Source organism: Alexandromys fortis, unplaced genomic scaffold, assembly GCF_014885135.2.
Source record: "Alexandromys fortis isolate MF-2015 unplaced genomic scaffold, M_Fortis_MF-2015_v1.1 scaffold_252, whole genome shotgun sequence".
NCBI classification, from domain to species: Eukaryota; Metazoa; Chordata; class Mammalia; order Rodentia; family Cricetidae; genus Alexandromys; species Alexandromys fortis.
This window is the reverse complement of record NW_026068127.1, coordinates 113,042-130,942: the sequence shown is the minus strand read 5'-3', so window position 1 is coordinate 130,942 and position 17,901 is coordinate 113,042. Positions and strand designations below refer to the sequence as shown.

Genomic DNA, 17,901 nt, shown 5'->3' with positions numbered 1-17,901 from the left:
AGATAAAGGGCGGAAGGTTTAGGGGCACTGTGCCTTTATTTCCCCTGACCTCATAGGTAAGGACATCTGGAGTGAGGGCTTGGAACTGAACCAAGAACAGAAGTTTAAGGGCCATGGGGATGAAACGCAAGGGGTCAGCGAGGCACAGTGATGAGCTGTCCCTGTGCTCATCCTAACGAAGCGTCTGTCGTATCCATCCCAGCTGCAGAAATAGAAACGACATAAGGTTCTTCCTGTGGTTATAAGCTGCTGTTCTAGATAGGCCAGTGTTGGTGTATTTTAAGGCAACCACTGAGAATGTGATGTGAGCAAAATAGTACACAAAATATGTCCAGGCTCGGGGCTGGGGATGCGGTTCACTGGGCGAGCAGTGTCTGCAACAGTGTCTGCAACAGTCTGCATTTGAACCCAGGCACCACACATGCATGCAGGCTCATTTAATGGCCATGTATTCACTTCAGTGACTTACAGAAAAGCACAGGTACATTTAACTCTAAATATGAATAAATATAATGAAAATTACCAAGGACTGGTGAGGTGGCCCAGTGACACCTGCTTCCACTCCCCAGCATCCACATGGTGGAAGCAAGACTGACTCTTAAGGTCATCCTCTGACCTCCACTCTCAGGCCGAGGCAATGCATGCACATACACACAATAAATAAATTTAAAATGTAATTAAAACTTTAAAGAAAATTAAAGAATTTTTCTTAAAGAATTTAATTAAAAATTAAAGAAAAGAACTAAACAGTCATAGATATGGAATGCAGATATTTCATAAATCCCAAATAAGGATCATGAATGACATGAAACACCAGGTAACGACTGGCCATGGCCTAGTGGCTAAGAACCCTGGCTGCTCTTCCGAACTCTCGCATGGTGGCTCACAACCTCCTGTAATCTAACTCCAGAGGATCTGATGCCCTCTTCTGGCTTCACCTGGTACACAGGCACACATGCAGGCAAAACACCCATGGGGCACATAAAGTTAAATAGTTTGGTTTGTTTGTTTGGTTTAATTTTTTTTTTTTAAAGTAAGAGGCACAGCAGAGGGTCTAGTTGCTTCCAGCGTGTCTCTGATGATGCCCTGGGCAGCACTGTTCACGAGCTGTCTGCCGCACATCTGGCCTCCATGCCACACATAGCACAGTGAAGCCTCCACCTGGCCTTCCCGATTCACTGTGTATCTGCCGCTGTACAGTTCTCCCCGGCAGGCAGAACAAATCAGTGCTCCGGAGCTGGCAGAGCACCCATGTCACCTGATAGATTCAGTATTTTTGTTTTATAAACCTGTCACCCATGCCTGCAGTATTAGAAAAAAAAATCTTCATTAAAACTGTACGTTAATCCAAATCTATCACACACACACACATACACACATTGTTGTTGTTGTTGTTTGTTTGTTTGTTTGTTTCTTGAGACAGGGTTTCTCAGTGTAGCTTTGGAGCCTGTCTAGGAACTTGCTCTGTAGACCAGACTGGCCTCAAACTCACAGAGCTCCACCTGCCTCTGTCTCTCAAGTGCTGGGATTAAAGGCGTGTGCTACCACTCCTGGCCTACAAATATGTTTCTTTAATTCATAGCTCAGTGGTAGAGTCTTGCCTGTCATACACAAGGTCCTGTGGGAAAAGGTTAGAGAAGGCTAAAGCAATCTGGGCTATACCAGAGTTTGCTGATAGTGTTTGTCTAGTGTCTCTCCCAGCAAGCAGGAAAAAAAAGTCTGACCCTTGTTTGTTCACCCTCTGGGGCACTGCTCTCGAATCCCATTGCTTTGTGGCTTCCCTGTGGGACTCTGCATCCTCCACTGCTGCCGTAATTCCCAAGACCTGTGCTGGGGACAGCTCAGCTGCTGCTGCTTCAGATGAAATCACCATTCACACCTCATTGTCTTCAGATCAGTGTTTGTTTAAAAAAACAGAAACAAAAACCTGTATTTGTGTCTCTGTCTCTCTCTCTGTCTCTCTCTGTCTCTGTCTCTCTCTCTGTCTATGTGTGTGTCTCTCTGTCTCTCTCTGTGTGTCTCTGTCTCTCTCTCTGTGTCTCTGTCTCTCTCTGTCTCTCTGTCTCTCTCTCTCTCTCTCTCTCTCTCTCTCTCTCTCTCTCTCTCTCTCTCTCTCTCGTGTGTGGGGGCATCAGTTTTCCGCTCCCATCACTTGAGTCCACTGACAGAACCCAGGAGGTGGAGCTTGTCAGCACCTTTACCTGCTGAGCCATCTCACTGGCTCCAGCTTTGTGTGTGTGTGTGGTTTTTAAAATTTTATTTTTTTATTGGCTTACAAAGAATTGTTTTCCATTATGGCTTGAAATACTCTGCCATTTGGTTCCAGCTTAATTGGTGATTGGGTTGGTAAGACGGCTCAGTGGCCAAGACAGTGTATTCTTACAGAGGACCTGAGTTCGAATCCCATATTAGGCAGCTCACAACTACTTGTAAGTCAAGATTCAGGGGTCCTTACACCTCTCTGACCTCACTGCATACATACACATAAATAATAAAAATACTAAAATAATAAGAATCATAAGTTAATTGACCGTAGGGCCTCCTGCAACCAGCCAGAACCCAGTTAGTGTGATTAAGTTTTACATTGATTTGATCTGTTAGCTGCTCCATCCAATCACACAGCCTCCTACAAATTTGGTTTTATGGTACTTGCCTGCTTCCACTTTTTCCCTGAGGAGGGGATTCCTGGGGTAGTTTTAGGTAGTTGCTGTGCATGGATGCAGAGTGAACCCAGTACCGCTCGTCCTGTTGTGAGCTGTCTGTGACTCCTCCAAGTGGCTGTGTCTGGACTCTGTGGTGGGCCTGGCCCCGCTGCTCTCTTTCAGTGGGCTGGTTGAGATTTTTTTTTTAACCTTAGAACTTTCCTTGCGAAACTCTAGAGACACATTTCTTGGGCCATTTGTTCTTGTTTTCCTAACAGTAATTCAAAGTGAGTTATGGTGTTTTCTGTAAGTATAACTAGATATATTGCAAAGCCTTTCACGGCACCGACCAGCACTGTGTGCATGATAGACTGTAATTCTTTGTAAATAGCGGGCCTAAGTTGATGATCTATAGTTTGAAAAACACCAATTTCAAGAACTAATTTATTTGATCATTTCAGTAATTTCCAGAAGTCGTGGGATGGTGAAATTCTGGTCACCTTGAGGCCATTTCTACAATTCTTAATTCTCTCACTGTTGCTCCGAAACCAGGAGCATACGTAATGTCACAGACGTGGTAAATTTACCTCTAGGAGCAGAGTAGAGCTCATGCCAGCTCTCCGCAAACGGGTGATACTCTGGGAAAGCAGTGCCTCCTCTGAGAAATCCCATCTTCCTGGAGGGACTGAGGTAGTGTCCTTAAGCTCTGCCCTGTCTCTGCAGGGTGCGCCGATCTCCAAGCCCTGGACACAATGCAGCCCATGGAGAGGAAGAGACAGGGCTACATTCACGAGCTGATTCAGACGGAGGAGCGGTACATGGACGATCTGCAGCTGGTCATCGAGGTGAGACCCGTGGGAGACAGGGTGGCCGTCTCTGCCAGTCTCACATGAAAGCTACGTAAGCCCTCCTCTTCTGTTTGCTGACGTACCACACACGTGTTATACCATTGAGCTGTGCCCCTGCCCGGGCACCACTTCCACGTGAGGACTCGCACGCTGTAGCGATAAAGGCTGCCTCTGCTCCCTGGTGAGGCAGAAGACTGAAGGTTCCTGATTGATGGAGGCACAGGCTCTTCGCCAGCTGAGTCCACTGAGTGGGGGTGGGAACCTGCGAAGGCCCTAGTTGAATGTGCAGAGGACAAGGGCATAGAGAGGGTGCGAAGGCCTCCAAACGGGCTCCACTCCAGGTCTTGCCTAACTGTATTTACACTGCTGTTTGGAAACCTGACATTATCATTGGCTTCATTCAGCTCTACCTAATGTTGGCGTCAACTTCGGAAACCAAACAGTTTCCCAAATCACGTGTTTACTGCCTGGACCTGCCCTTGTGGTCAGTGGCGTCTAAGCTGGTGACAGCGCCCTCCTGAGAGGGACACTTTACAATGGCTGTGTCTGAAAGCACAAAAGGCAGCTTTATACTTCTACCCTGTTTCTGTTTCCACGGCTTTCCGTTGCCAGGGAATGTAGCAAGGCCATCAGATGAGAAGAGCAATTCAGCCAACAAAGCACCTGGAGAAACAAGCACCCCCAACCCTACCCTGGACCCATGGGTGCGTCCCCGGCCATGACCTGGATAGCAAAGTGGAGCAGGGGCTGCATCTGCCTGCAAGGCCTGCTTTCCTCACGCCTGTGCGCTCCCTACACACTCCTTTGTGTTTGTGTTTGAGAAAGGGTCCTCACGTAGTCCAAACTGGCCTTGAACTTGCTTTGGAACTAAAGATGATCTTGAAAATCTGATCCTCCTGCCTCTGTCTTCCATGCACTGCAGTTAGAAGCATCTGCCATCATACCCAGTTTGTGTGGGGCTGGGGACTGAACCCCAGACTTCATGCCTGCTAGACAGGCATCCTACAAACTGAGTTAAATCTCTCGCCCTCCCTATCTGTTCTTCATTCTTCATCCCCCAAACTGAGCCTGGCCCTGGTTGAGTGGTTTTACTTGTACTTCCCCATAGCTGGAAAGATAGCTTAGGAGAAAAGCCCCTGTTCCCAATCAGCCTCCTGGAAGTGACAGTTCCAAGGGGACTGAGGGTGGCCATAGAGTCTCACGCACTAACCCAGAATACGAGCAGACACAGTTGCTTGTCAGGAATGCCCCTTCGACCCTCCTCACCCAGTGTTCCAGGGGCAGGGACCTGTCAGGACCTAGGGTGGAAAACACTATGCTAACGTGACTTTCTCATGGAAGTCGGTAAAGCCTCTATATTCTCTTCCCTCTGCTTCCCTCTCTGAACCTGCTCACCTGATTGCATAGACGAACAGCCCAGTAGGGAATAAGGACGGGGGCCTTAGCTGCCATTCAGTGCAGCCTGGGTGCAGGAAGACCCTCTTGCGTGTCTGTGTGTCCTGGCATCCAGCCACATTCTCCATCTCGTGTGGAGCTGAGACATCTCCTCTAGAGAGCTTCTGGTTCATGGTGTTTCTGGCTAACGTCTGTGGCGCCCACATTAACTTAGCAAATGTTAGCTAAAGTACTATGGCAGGGAACACAGGCAGCCAAGGTGTTCCTGTCCTCACAGTGTGCACAGTCCTGTTGGGGAACAACACCCAAAGAGGGTAAGAAAGGATTAGAGAGAACAGGTCCACCCCCAACCAGGAAGGGCTCCCCACTTATGCTCAGACTACCATGAGTCTACTCTGCCAGGAGGAAAAAGTGGACGTGGGGATGGGGACCTATGAGTTACACTGGAGTGTCAAGGACCTAGGGGCCTATGGTGAGTTGCGTCTAAAGGCCTGTGAGCCTCAAGGGCTCCCCATCTCAGCACTTCACAGGTGTAGAACCCTGTGCTACAGGGAACCTTAGGAAAATCACTCTTTTCCTTCATAAGCCAATGAGAAATAACAGCAGCTCATTCGCTTCATCTGTACACAGTGAGAATCCTATGTCCACTCCTGTGCCTTACACGCGTGTGCGTCCGTGTGTATATAGAGCCTGGGTGGGGAGTATTTCTGCAGCTGGCTTCTGCTGGGCGCATCTGCTCAGGGTCGTCATGGGGTGACGGGAGGCCCCACTGTTTTCTCGCTGAGTAGCACACAGGGTCCTGAGAACTGGGATGAGCAGCTGTGTAGCAGTCGCTCTCCGTCCATCCTGTGGGTTCCACTACGCAGGGCCCTGTGCCCAGCCTGCTTGGCCCCACAGCAAGCCTGGAGGGAGGAGGGACTACCTCCTTAGCGAGGGGATTCAGCCCTTAAAAAGTCAGGCTTACAGGGGCCCAACTAGTGAGAATAGGAAATGGTGCAATTTTAACAATGAGCCAGCGTGGTTTAGCCCCTAAAAGCATTTGTACTTGAGTTCGAGCCCTGGAATCCATGTGACAAAGGCGCACATGGTAGCACACATCTGTAATCTCCATGGCAAGATGAGTGGCCATCAGGAGAACGCCCAGAAGCTTGCGAGCCAGGTAGCCTGTAGATACTGCACTGCAGAGTGAGACCCTGCTGCCTCAGAAACGGGGGAGGAGAGAACCCACCCCAGAATTGCCCTCTACACTGTGGCATACATGCCCCCCACTCTGTCTCTATCTCTCTGTTGTGTATATATTCTATGCACATATATACACAATAACAACAGATAACTTTAAAAACCTAACAGTTATAAATATGCTTATCTAGAAGAGTACAGGAAGGCATGCATGGCCCTGGACCCACACTGCAGCTAAATTACGTCTGTGTCTTATACTCAGGTTTTCCAGAAGCCAATGGCAGAGTCGGGCTTCCTCACTGAAGCAGAGATGACCTTGATCTTTGTGAACTGGAAGGAGCTCATCATGTCCAACACGAAGCTGTTGAAGTGAGTTGTGGGCCTCCTGATGTACTGTAACCTTCAGGGACTGCTCAGTCTGGGACTTTCAACTCTGCCCTCCTCCTTAGGCTTTGCATTCCGTGAGCATTTTGAGAAGGGCCCTGCAGCTTCATTACATAATCATTGAGAAAGGTAAAGGACTCGAAGGCAAAACTGCTTTGACTAAACAAGAAAAGCTGTGTTGGTGTATGATCCCCAAACAGGTCCAGCATGCTGCTGGGAGGAGGGGCGACAGACAGAAGAGAGCTGCGGCCATAGCCAGATGCCAGCACAGTGCTCATGCTCAAGGCCTGTCCTTGATATTTATGAAAGCAGAGCGCCAGGCCAGTTGGCCAGTTTAATCCTATGCAGGGACACAGCCCACCATGAAGACACCAACACTCTATTCCAGCCCCTGGCCACCTTGGCTCCTAAGCCACATTTCCTCAAATGAGGAGAAACAAATTGAATCTTGCAAAAGGAACTGTGTCAAGAGAATGAGGTGAATTGAAAACTCTTCTAATGGCCTAGAAAGCACCTAAATGTGTAGACTTTGGTACCTTTTTCTCTTTTGCTAGTGTTTCCCCCAGATTAGCTCAGCCAGCAGAGCTTTAGGCTATGCAATTGCCCCTTCCTGCGAGCCATGCCTTCCTAGTCCAAGTGTCCAAGGATGCTAGGTCAGTGCACCGGTGCCATTGCTATTGGTCTCTGGCGCTTACTCTCTAACTCCCAGGGAAGGAGTGACCGTCAGTTACTTGCAGGGCCTTGCGGGTACGGAAGAAGACTGGCGGTGAGAAGATGCCTGTTCAGATGATCGGGGACATCCTGGCTGCAGAGCTGTCCCACATGCAGGCCTACATCCGCTTCTGCAGCTGCCAGCTTAACGGAGCCACTCTGTTACAGCAGAAGACAGATGAGGACGCTGACTTCAAGGAATTCTTAAAGGTACGCCCAGCCTGGGACTTTGGGGTCTTTGCCTCCTCTTCACCTGGAGGCAGCAGCACGCCTCCCACTGTGGAAGCTGAGAAGTTGTGGAAAATCTGCAGTTGATAGACGTGTCCCCCGTTAGTGGAAGCGCAAGCATGGCCAGCAGCTTCCTGACTGCATAGTGTCCCAGGGAGAGCTTATTTTCCTGACTAGAACCATGAGTTTATGTCCTGGTTAAAGAGTAGTGTTGCTTCGTTTTGTTTTTTTAACAACCTTATATATTAACTGTTTGGTTTTTCCAAAGAACCATCCATAATGCCATTACTTTTTAAATTATTTATGCATACAGGTGCTTGCCTACATGTATGTCTGTGAACCACCTGCATGTCTGGCACCCTTAGGGGTCAGAAGAGGGCATCGGACCCCCTGGAACTGGTGTTACAGGTTATATTTACAGGTGGCTGTGAGCCGCCATGTGGGTGCTGGGTACCAAACCCAGGTCCTCTGCAAGAGCAGCCAAAGCTCTTAGCCAGTGAGCCTTCTCTCCAGCCCCACTGTACTATTAAGTCCTAATTTTACAATTATATTTATTTAATAATGATCTTGTTCCAGAAAGAAAATAAAAGCGCTTATTTAAATGCATAAAATATAGCAAAATAAATTTTAAATAATCAGGTGAGGACTTTGTGATTAGAGGAAATGGAAGTAGGAAAAAAAAGAATAAACAGGAAAATAAATAATACCTACAGGTGTAGCTGTGACCCTGCGTGTGCCGCACCAGCAGCTAACTTCATACACCTGGTTACTATAATGCAATGCTGTTTTTAAGCCAGGCATGCTGGTGTATGCCTGTAATTTCTGCACTTGAGAGGCTGAGGCACAAAAAACATAAGCTCAAGGTCAGCCTGTGCTATATAAAAAGGATCTGTTTCCAAGAAAACAAATAAGCAGGCTGGAGAGGGCTCAATGGTTAAGAACACACAATGCTTCTCCAGGGGACCTGAGTTCAGTTCCCAGCACCCACATGGCAGCTCCAGGGTTCTGACAGATACCCACATACATATGGCTTATACACACACACAACAACAAACAAACAAATAAATACATAGATAAGTAAACACTTGGATTTTTGTTTTTGTTTTTTTGAGACAGTGTCTCTCTGTGTGGTCCTGGCTGTCCTAGAACTCACTCTGTAAACCAGGCTGGCCTCAAACTCAGAGATCCACCTGCCTCTGCCTCCTGAGTGCTGGGATTAAAGGTGTGTGTCACTGTCACCCAGCTAACATAAGCAGCATATAGGGCTAGAGGTATAATTCAACAGGAGGGTGACTCCCTAAATAAAAGCAAATTTTGTCAATACTATGTATATCAAAGTGTTACTTTTAAATTTTTGTCTTTTTTCTTTTTTGATGCTGGGACTCAGACCCAAGGTCTTGCTCATTATAGGCAAGAATTCTTCCTCTGAGATACAACCCTATCTCCAAATATTACTTTTTAATAGAAATGAAAAAGCATAAAGATATCATTAGAGCAAAATATGTAGGTGCAACTCTATCCAAAAACAAAAAGGACAGTCTTTCTTTTCATAAATGCAGTGAATCACTCCTCAGTCATTAAAGGTGCTCATCCCAGAGTGTCAGTGACCACTTCATGTGCTCACCTCGGGGTGCTGGTGACCCCTTCAGGTGCTCTCCCCAGAGTGCTGGTGACCATCTTCAGCTGCTGTTCCAGCAGGCCACTGATACCGACTTTCTGATGGAGCTACCTGAAGTATGATGCCCCCACCATGTGACCTGGTGCCCAGAGGCACAAAGTACACAGAGGAGAGTCACCGAGAGGAGGGAGGTGTCCCAGGGGCAAGTGACCACAGAGAAGCATGGCCTGAGTGTTGAGAAATGAGTGTGAATCAGAAACATGGAGAAAGGGCAGTAGAGACAGTACTGGCCAAATCCGTACGTTCATGGCCTGGCGCACAGCCGGTTCTCACCTAGCAATCTCACACGTTTCTGGTGAAGCAGGGGTGGTAGGCGTGCTGAAATGGGGAAATCAAGAGCTGTCCACCCGACACGTGGGAGAAAGTGACAACTCCTGGGTGAGGTGGAGGGAATTCGAACTCGTGGGGGGCATGTTGAGACTCAGGTGACTTCGCAGCATCTGAGAAGTGTAATGTAGTCATGACAGAACTCCAGAGAACGACTGCGTACAGGTGCTAGGCCTGGGCAGCAGCTACACTGAGAGAGGATGGCAGACATGGATGTGGTGAAAAGCCAGACCAGTGGGCTGGGTGGAGCGCCCAGGCGAGAGCTGTTCTAGCAGCAGAGGAAGAGTGAGCCGCACAGCATGGGAAAGCTGAGAAGCAGGGTTGGGCTGGACTCATGAGCTGAGAGGTTCCTGTTGCTAAACTGACGTGTCTTTTCAGATCCTGTCCTAAAACTAACCTGAAATCTAGACAGTGGCCCTGGCGGGAGGTGGGCGTTTTGCACAGTGTTTCTGTTGCTTCACCTGGAGCTGTAGTTTCCTCACAAGGCCTCCCTGTTTTCCAGAAACTGGCATCTGACCCACGATGTAAAGGAATGCCCCTGTCCAGCTTCCTGCTGAAGCCCATGCAGAGGATCACTCGCTACCCCCTGCTCATCAGAAGTGTGAGTTCTCGGTCAGGCTGACTCAGGAGCAGGACCCCCCTGGCTGGACAGAGGCCACACATCCAGGGAGCAGTGCCCTAACGTTCCATGGTCACAGTGTGCTGGTGTGGCAGGGTAAAGGCCATCTTGTAGCTGTGGGACAGCCATCAAGCCAGAGAGGACATGGAGTCACCATTAGCAGAACCTTGGGCCCCAGAATGCTTTCTAAGGAGAATACAGGTTTTATAAAGGAACATAGTGAATGTTCTGCAGCTTGGACTTCAGAGATCTTGGCTCAAAAAGGCAACCCCCCCCCCCCCGAAACAAACAATCAAACAAAAAAAAACCCACATGACTTATATTCTTAGGAAGACCCAAGAAGGCAGCCATTATTATCAAGACTTGTCAGATTCATAGTGCCCCTGTCACCCATAGCCCATGTAATTTCCAGCCCCTGTTCCCACAAGGACTGTAGGACTGTGTGCTTCCCAAGGCAGATGCCTTTGCTTCTCCTCTCACGGGAGGTTCCCCGAGGCCTCACACATGTATGCAGCAGGGCAGTGAATGGATGGGTGACACGGTGTGACCTACATGACACTGCCCACTGTCCTCCAGATCCTAGAGAACACTCCACAGAATCACGTTGACCACTCTTCCCTGAAACTGGCCCTTGAGCGAGCGGAGGAGCTGTGCTCCCAGGTGAACGAGGGAGTCCGGGAGAAGGAAAATTCAGACCGGCTGGAGTGGATCCAGGCACATGTGCAGTGTGAAGGGTTGGCAGAGGTAAGGCTGTGCGCTGAGCTGGATGCACCAGGGAGGTTCAGGGGAGGGAAGCTGTGTCACACCCGCGCACGCTCACTGACCATGCGGGCCTATCATCCTGCCTGCAGCACACCCTGGGTTTGCTGCCCTGCCTTGCCAAGAGAGGCAAAGTGGGGTCTTCCTTGTGAGTTCTTTGAATTTACTGGTAGAAATCCATAGAATCGAGTATTGATTTTTTATGGAGCTGGAGAGAATTCTAAAGACTGATAAATAGAAAAAATTTTGTTTGTATTTGTTCTAGAAAGCTGTGTGATTCAAACTGTATTGCTCCTAGAAAGTCTCCTACAGTCCCTCAGGTGCTAGGTGCCTTCCATGACAGCGGAGTTATTTGCCCTCAGACTTACCAAGTGCCATTTTCTTCTCTCTAAGCAACTTATTTTCAACTCCCTCACCAACTGCCTGGGTCCCCGGAAGCTTCTGCACAGCGGGAAGTTATATAAGACCAAGAGCAACAAGGAACTGCATGGGTTTCTCTTTAATGACTTTCTGCTGCTCACCTACATGGTCAGGCAGTTCGCCGCATCCTCCGGCTCCGAGAAGCTCTTCAGCTCCAAGTCCAGCGCTCAGTTCAAAATGTATAAGACGGTGAGCCCCATGTCTGCCACAGATGGGGCCTAAGGACGCTCCGCCTTGAGCACACACACACACACACACACACACCTTCCACCTGGTCCTGCCCTGTCCATCCCCTGCTCCAGTGGCTTTCAATGTCCTTTGTCACTTCCCAAGGGAAGGAGCCCTGTGTGCCAGCCCTTGACCGCCCGCTGCTGTGACAGTGGGAGCTTCCACCGTACCACAGCCGGCATTCCTCTCTCCGCAACTCCATCAGCAGCACGGGCTCTCAGAGCTCCTGTCCACTCAGGGAACTGACTGTCCTGCAGACACCAGCCCCTTTCTGCTTCTCCCTGGGCTCTTCACAACTATGAACGGAACTCTGTGGTCACATTGGGAGGAGTCTTAGGACCCATCTCTGATTTTCTCACATATTTTGGCCCTAATTCTTTCAGCCCATTTTCCTGAATGAAGTGTTGGTGAAACTGCCCACAGACCCTTCCAGTGATGAGCCCGTCTTCCACATCTCCCACATTGATCGGGTGTATACCCTCCGAACAGACAACATTAATGAGAGGTCAGTCCTGCTGACGCGTGACCTGTCCTGAACTCCAGAGGAAGCACAGACATGTCCCTGTGCCATAGGCCTGTGGCCACTCATGATGGAGGCCTTTTAACCCTTATCCCAGCCTCTGGCCTGTGCGTCCCTGTACTCCAGCCCCACAGTAGGCCCTGGCGCAGCCACTAGTCACACAGCCACCTGCTAATAGTTCCCTGCTTCCTGAGTACTCATACACTCCCCAAATGGCAGACCCATGCCTCAGTCCCCACCAAAATCTCCCCAGGAGCCGCCTGAACCCCACAGATCTGCATCCCACAGACTCACTTGGCCAGATGGCAGCCCTCCCTGCCACATCCCCACCAGCCCTGCTTCCCTCCAGTGAAGCTCCCAGGGTAAGCGCCTCTGGTGACGATCCCAGGGGATGCTGCTGTTCCTCTGCACAGTCCCCTGGTAACTGCCACCATACTGAATTACCATCAGTGTGGTGTGTCTTCCAGCTCAGGGAGCCCCCAGCCCCTCACAAGGGCCTCGTGTTGTCCAACGCTGTCTTTAGCAGCCCAGTCTATCACTTGGACTAAGATTCGGTGATAGCTAGAAACCTGCTATACAAGCTTAAAGCCAAGGCTGGCAAAAGAGAGCTGCGGAACTGGGCTGTGCTTGAGCACGGAGGTGCCTGGTCATCCTTTGGCCATCGTTCTGCTTTTCCTCCAGGACGGCCTGGGTCCAGAAGATCAAGGCTGCCTCAGAGCAATACATTGACACCGAGAAGAAGAAACGGGAAAAGGCTTACCAAGGTACCTGCTAGTGCCCCAGTGGTGGGAACCAGCTCCCGAGGTGGACGGGCAGATCACAGTCTAGCTCTAGAGGCACCAGCTGCTGCCCTGCAGTGAAGCCTGGAGATGGGGTCATAGGACAGCAGGAGAGCTGGGCACCTCCCCTCCCACTGCCAGTTCCAGACTGCCCTGAACTCTCCCACCTGCCAAGGGACCCCACACGGCCTGCCTTCTCTCTGCAGCCATTCCTGCCCCTTCTTCCTCCCTCCTCTTAATGACTAACCTCACCCTGGTGGGGCTCTGTCGTCCCACTTGAGTCCTTTGCTGGGTATGTCACTCTGACCCTCTCCTCTTGGCCCCTGCCCCTACCATCCTGGCCTCCAGGACCCCGGGCCCAGTTGGCCCCTCCTGCACCTCAGCCCCACCACTGTTTAGCACACATCTCTCCCCCATTGCTGTGTAGATGGCACTTTCAAGGACTGTGCTTGGGTAACCTAACTAATCCTTGTTCCAGCTTCCTGTAGTTACACACACGCCCTCTCCCCCACCCCCTCATACTCTGAGGCTCCTCTGCATACCTTCATCTGACTTCTCAGCTCTCCTTTCTCCCCTCCTCCTGGGAATCTACCCTTCTCCCAGCACTGTCCCCCTCAGACAGCCCTCCCATGGGCCCTCCCTCTGCCAGGGTCAACAGTGGTATGCTACTCTCCACAATCCCAGCCTTCCAGACAAGCCCTATCCAGCAGCTCCAGCAGCCTTCTCTCTTGGACGGTTCTGCTCTCCCTTTCTGTGCGCCAGCCCCTGCCTCAGCATCCTCCCTTTGGCCTCCCAAATTAAGGACAGTTTCTCATCCCAAACTCGGGCTCATCTCCAACACTGCCCCATCATAGCCCGTTTCCCAGTGCCTCCCCATTGCTATGTCACAGCCTGCTGCCGTGTCTGCCTTAGGATGCTTCCCACTCTTTAAGGCCCAAGTGAAACTCTGGCTCCTCCCTGGCACCTGCTAGCAGCCCTTCTGGGCTAAGTCTGCACCATTTTTCAGATTTTGCTTCTCTGAAGTCACCCCTGACTCCCCAGGACGAGGGGATCTTTATGTCACACTGTATGTAGGACAGATTGTCCACCAGCTCAGTGTCCTAAAGGACCTTTGGAGACCATCCTTAGCCTCCAACCTCCATTTGAATGCCAGGCCCCACCTCCTGTCTCCCCAGTGGAGGCCTGCCCCTCCCTCCCCACCTTCCTCCCTTCCACTGCTCCCACCCAAGCCCCTGCTGCTGAAGCCCAAGCTCTTGTGTGTTTTTTATTCAGGTTTCCCCTATTTTGTTCTGTGCTCCTGGAGGTATGTGTAAATTGCCTTTTCCTAAATGAATACTATTTTAAAAGCTTGCTGTTGAAAAATCAATGATGAATCATTTCATAAAATACATAATGATCTCTTAATTTGTCAAAAGTACAAATCAAGGTTTTTCGTGAGTTTCTTGTCTATATGCATGCACTGCTCTGCATCCTCTGTGGAACAATCATTTAGACGTTGTTATTGGCTGTGTGCCAGGCCCTGCAGCGCACACAGTGGGGCCTATAGAGACAATCAGGCCAGGGTCTGCCTTCAAGGAACAAGAGCATGCTCCATGGTAGAGACATGGGGATATCAGGGAGGAGAGCACTGCTTACAGACAAGGCTACCCACCTCTGAAACGGAAGCAAGAGGCCCTCAAGGCTGAGGCCTGGCAACCTGGGATACTAGCGATAACTTGTCAAAACAAACAAATAGAAAATAAAAACCAGAAAACCTGAAGGAGAAAAGGTGGGAAGGCTGCACAGGCCCAGACACCAAGCCTCACGTTCGCCAGCAGTGTGAACGCAGGACTCGCTTCTGCCCACCCTAAAACAGCTTCAGAACCTCTCCAAATACATGAAACCTGAAACAAACTGCTCACCAAGACCAGGGTCCTTTGTGTCATTGAAGTTTGCACGAGTGATTCACACTTTAACTGATGTAACCTTGCCATTTAAAAACTCTGGGGCAGGTGTGGTGGCTCACACCTTAGACCCACCACTCTGGAGGCCGAGGCAGGCAGATCTCTGTAAGTCCAAAGCTAGCCTGGTCCACAGAGAAAGATCTGGGCCAGTCAGGGCTGTGAGTGAGTCTCTGTCTCAAACTGAAAAGCCAAAAGGGGAAAACTGTTGAGTTGACCGATCAGGTCACTGAAACAGAAGGATTCCAAGTTCAAGGCCAGCAGCTTGGGCTAGAATGAAACCCTGGCCTTTAGAAACCTGTGAGTTGAGCACAGGGTTCTTCCTAAGACTCAGTTTTCCTCACCTATTAAACAGGAGCTACCTTATAAGGCAATTTTGGAATTAAATATAATCCATATTATATCTAGCACATGCCTAACACGGGGTAACCAGTACATGTTATTTGCCAGAAGTACTGGCCAACCAGATGCATTTTAAAATTAATATTACTATTCATAGGCATTTTTGTGGTTACGAAGCCTAGATAAGCAGTCCACGTGGCACAGTCGCTTCTCCAGGCAGAGGAAGGAGACTGGCAGGGTACAGCATTTCAGGCCTCAGTCAAGGCTACACAGCAGTGGTACACAGAGGGAAGGAGGCTGAGCTGACCGAGACTAACCGGGATCTCAGGATGACTCGGATCCTGATGGGCAAAGACAGCCAGAAAGGCATCCCTGGCAGATGGCCGCCTGGGAGAAGCTAGCTCGCCAGCAGCAGCAGACGACAGCAGCGCTGGCCTGGGGCTCATGGTCTAGACAGAGTGACACAGTGAGGGCTGGAAGCACGGCCGGCCGCTGGTGGGACACGCCCTAACATGGTGCAGTCTCCAGTGTGGAGACAGAGGGCGCGAGAGCAGACTGCCGCCCTGCAGCATAGCTTCCTCACTGTGGTGTCTGTCTACGTTCTCAGAGAAGTTAACACCACTCTCTTCCTCTTTTGTAGCACGTTCTCAGAAGACGTCAGGTATTGGGCGTCTGATGGTGCACGTCATTGAGGCTACAGAATTAAAAGCCTGCAAACCAAATGGTAAATGCTGCTTTTACTCAACAGATGTGGTAATACCCTGCTCTTTACTGGTACCTCTTTTGAATGTGGGATGATGGGTAGTTCTGGTGTTGCTAGAACCCTGATAAGCTGTTTATTGGGCCAATATCACTCACTGTTTCCCCCATCTTGCTTACTAATGCATGAACATACACAAAGCATGTCACACTGGCACCTTCTCAGGCTTGTGGGGAACAGCCCTGCTGTTAGAACCTACACTTGCTCCCCGGGATTATGGCATCATTGGGAACACGGGGCCATGCTGCTACTCAGCTCTGAGGTAAATGTGTCCTACCAGGCAGTGGCGCTTCTTGCCATGGTCTCTGGTGAAGCAGCCTACAGACCCTGCCCTGGTCACCCTCTTTCCTTACCACACTGTATGTGTCCTTGGCCTGTCTCTGTGCAGGAAAGAGTAATCCATACTGTGAAGTCAGCATGGGCTCCCAGAGCTATACCACCAGGACCCTCCAAGATACGCTAAACCCCAAGTGGAACTTCAACTGCCAGTTCTTCATCAAGGATCTTTACCAGGACGTACTGTGTCTCACTATGTTCGACAGAGACCAGTTTTCTCCAGATGGTAAGTCTAACTCGGCACCTGAAGGTGGTCCCGGTTGTCTGGGATCTAGACTTTATCCAGGGTCCTAAACTGTGCTATTGCCCCATGACAGCTACAGGAAATGACACAGGGCCATGTCAGCTCACTTCAGCAGGAGGTGGGTGTTTGCCGGAGGGCAGGGTCTCTGAGCAGAGGCACTGCCTGCATACATAGGAAACACTAGTGAGTACTGGATGGGTAGAGCATTGTCTGCCCGGTCGGCTAACAGATAGGGAGCTGTAACCATGCGTTTGTCCACTGTAGGACCAAAGATCGTGAGCCAGTGGGCTCCTCACGCAGGGCTTGAAAGCTGTCTAAATCCTGTTTCGGGCTCTCCTGCTCGGCAAGGTTTTAAATCTTAGAAGGAACAAAGATACTTGATCCTCACTTGATGTTTATTCCCCAGACTTCCTGGGTCGCACTGAAGTTCCAGTGGCAAAAATTCGAACAGAGCAGGAAAGCAAAGGCCCCACGACTCGCCGGCTCCTGCTGCACGAAGTCCCCACTGGAGAAGTCTGGGTCCGCTTTGACCTGCAGCTTTTTGAACAAAAAACTCTCCTCTGAGGGCCTGGAGAAGCCAGCACAGGGGAGCTGCCCACAGGCTGGGTCCAAGAGTGGAAGAGTACGTTCTCCTGGGCTGAGGAGCATCACAGGGCTTCATCCATCACAGAGCCACACGCCGGGCCAGTATGTTCCTGCACACTAACTTGCTAGCCATCTATGCAAACATGACCTTTCCTCTAGACAAACGCCACAGCTCAGTGCCTTGTAACTAGTGTTAACGTCCAGCTGCGCTAGGTGCCAGGGTTTCCATTTTCAGGGCTATAAAGTATTACGTGGAAATGAGGCATCAGACCACCGGGCGTTACCACTTGGAAATGTGTCCACTGTGGAGTCGGTGATGCTGGAACCGGTCCACACATGTGAGCCCTGCTGGGCCACAGCACTCAGGAGGGGAAGGGCTGGGGAAGAACACTGCAGCCGAGGGGCTGTGTGGCCTGATACTGAAGTAGCATCCATTTGTGCACTGAATAAACAGAAACTTGATCCTTTTATTCTGGTTAGATTTTATCCTTCTCTGCTCAGACAATACGGTTTGAAATATAAGGAGGGAAGCTTGATGTACTTTAAATATACTGTGAACTCTAAAATAATGTGGGAATATTTTTCAACTTTAATTTTCTGAAGTATAAATTATTTATGTAAATTCCTTGTTTTGCATATTTCATAGAAATGCATCTTTAAGCTTTATCATTGCCAACATGTACAGAAAGAGAATAAAAGTATAAGTTTATGAATGTAATTCCTCTCAAAGCTTGACTGTGTGTGAAAGGCTTTTAACAGCTCCCTTCTGAAACTGCTTATAAAGAATCCTGAGGGATGGGTGGGCCAGGAGATCTACTTAACTCCACTGCTGGCCTGCCCAGAGCCTTCTGTGTGGCTCTCAGGTTCCTGAGGTTTGGTTTCACAGGTCACTGCTGTGGGCAGGGGAACTGCGTGGGAGCTACACTGGCACCGACAGGGGCATCCTGCAGGGAAGGGTGAAGTGCAGAGGTCAGAAC

General features: G+C 50.0%; 1 protein-coding gene across 3 annotated transcripts in view; it reads left to right on the top strand.

Moving 5' to 3' along the window:
* Itsn2 (intersectin 2) overlaps positions 1–17,642 on the top strand; it is a 112,761-nt gene extending 95,119 nt beyond the window's left edge. For all 3 annotated transcript variants that reach the window (XM_050125828.1, XM_050125829.1, XM_050125827.1), the window contains exons 29-39: positions 3,366–3,487; positions 6,327–6,433; positions 7,186–7,369; positions 9,895–9,993; positions 10,588–10,755; positions 11,164–11,379; positions 11,802–11,923; positions 12,620–12,702; positions 15,640–15,723; positions 16,148–16,321; positions 16,746–17,642. In XM_050125828.1, coding sequence (XP_049981785.1) covers positions 3,366–3,487; positions 6,327–6,433; positions 7,186–7,369; positions 9,895–9,993; positions 10,588–10,755; positions 11,164–11,379; positions 11,802–11,923; positions 12,620–12,702; positions 15,640–15,723; positions 16,148–16,321; positions 16,746–16,903 — 1,517 coding nt within the window. In that variant the 3' untranslated portion in view covers positions 16,904–17,642. The remainder of the gene's footprint in view (positions 1–3,365; positions 3,488–6,326; positions 6,434–7,185; positions 7,370–9,894; positions 9,994–10,587; positions 10,756–11,163; positions 11,380–11,801; positions 11,924–12,619; positions 12,703–15,639; positions 15,724–16,147; positions 16,322–16,745) is intronic.
* The last annotated feature ends 259 nt before the right edge of the window (positions 17,643–17,901 follow it).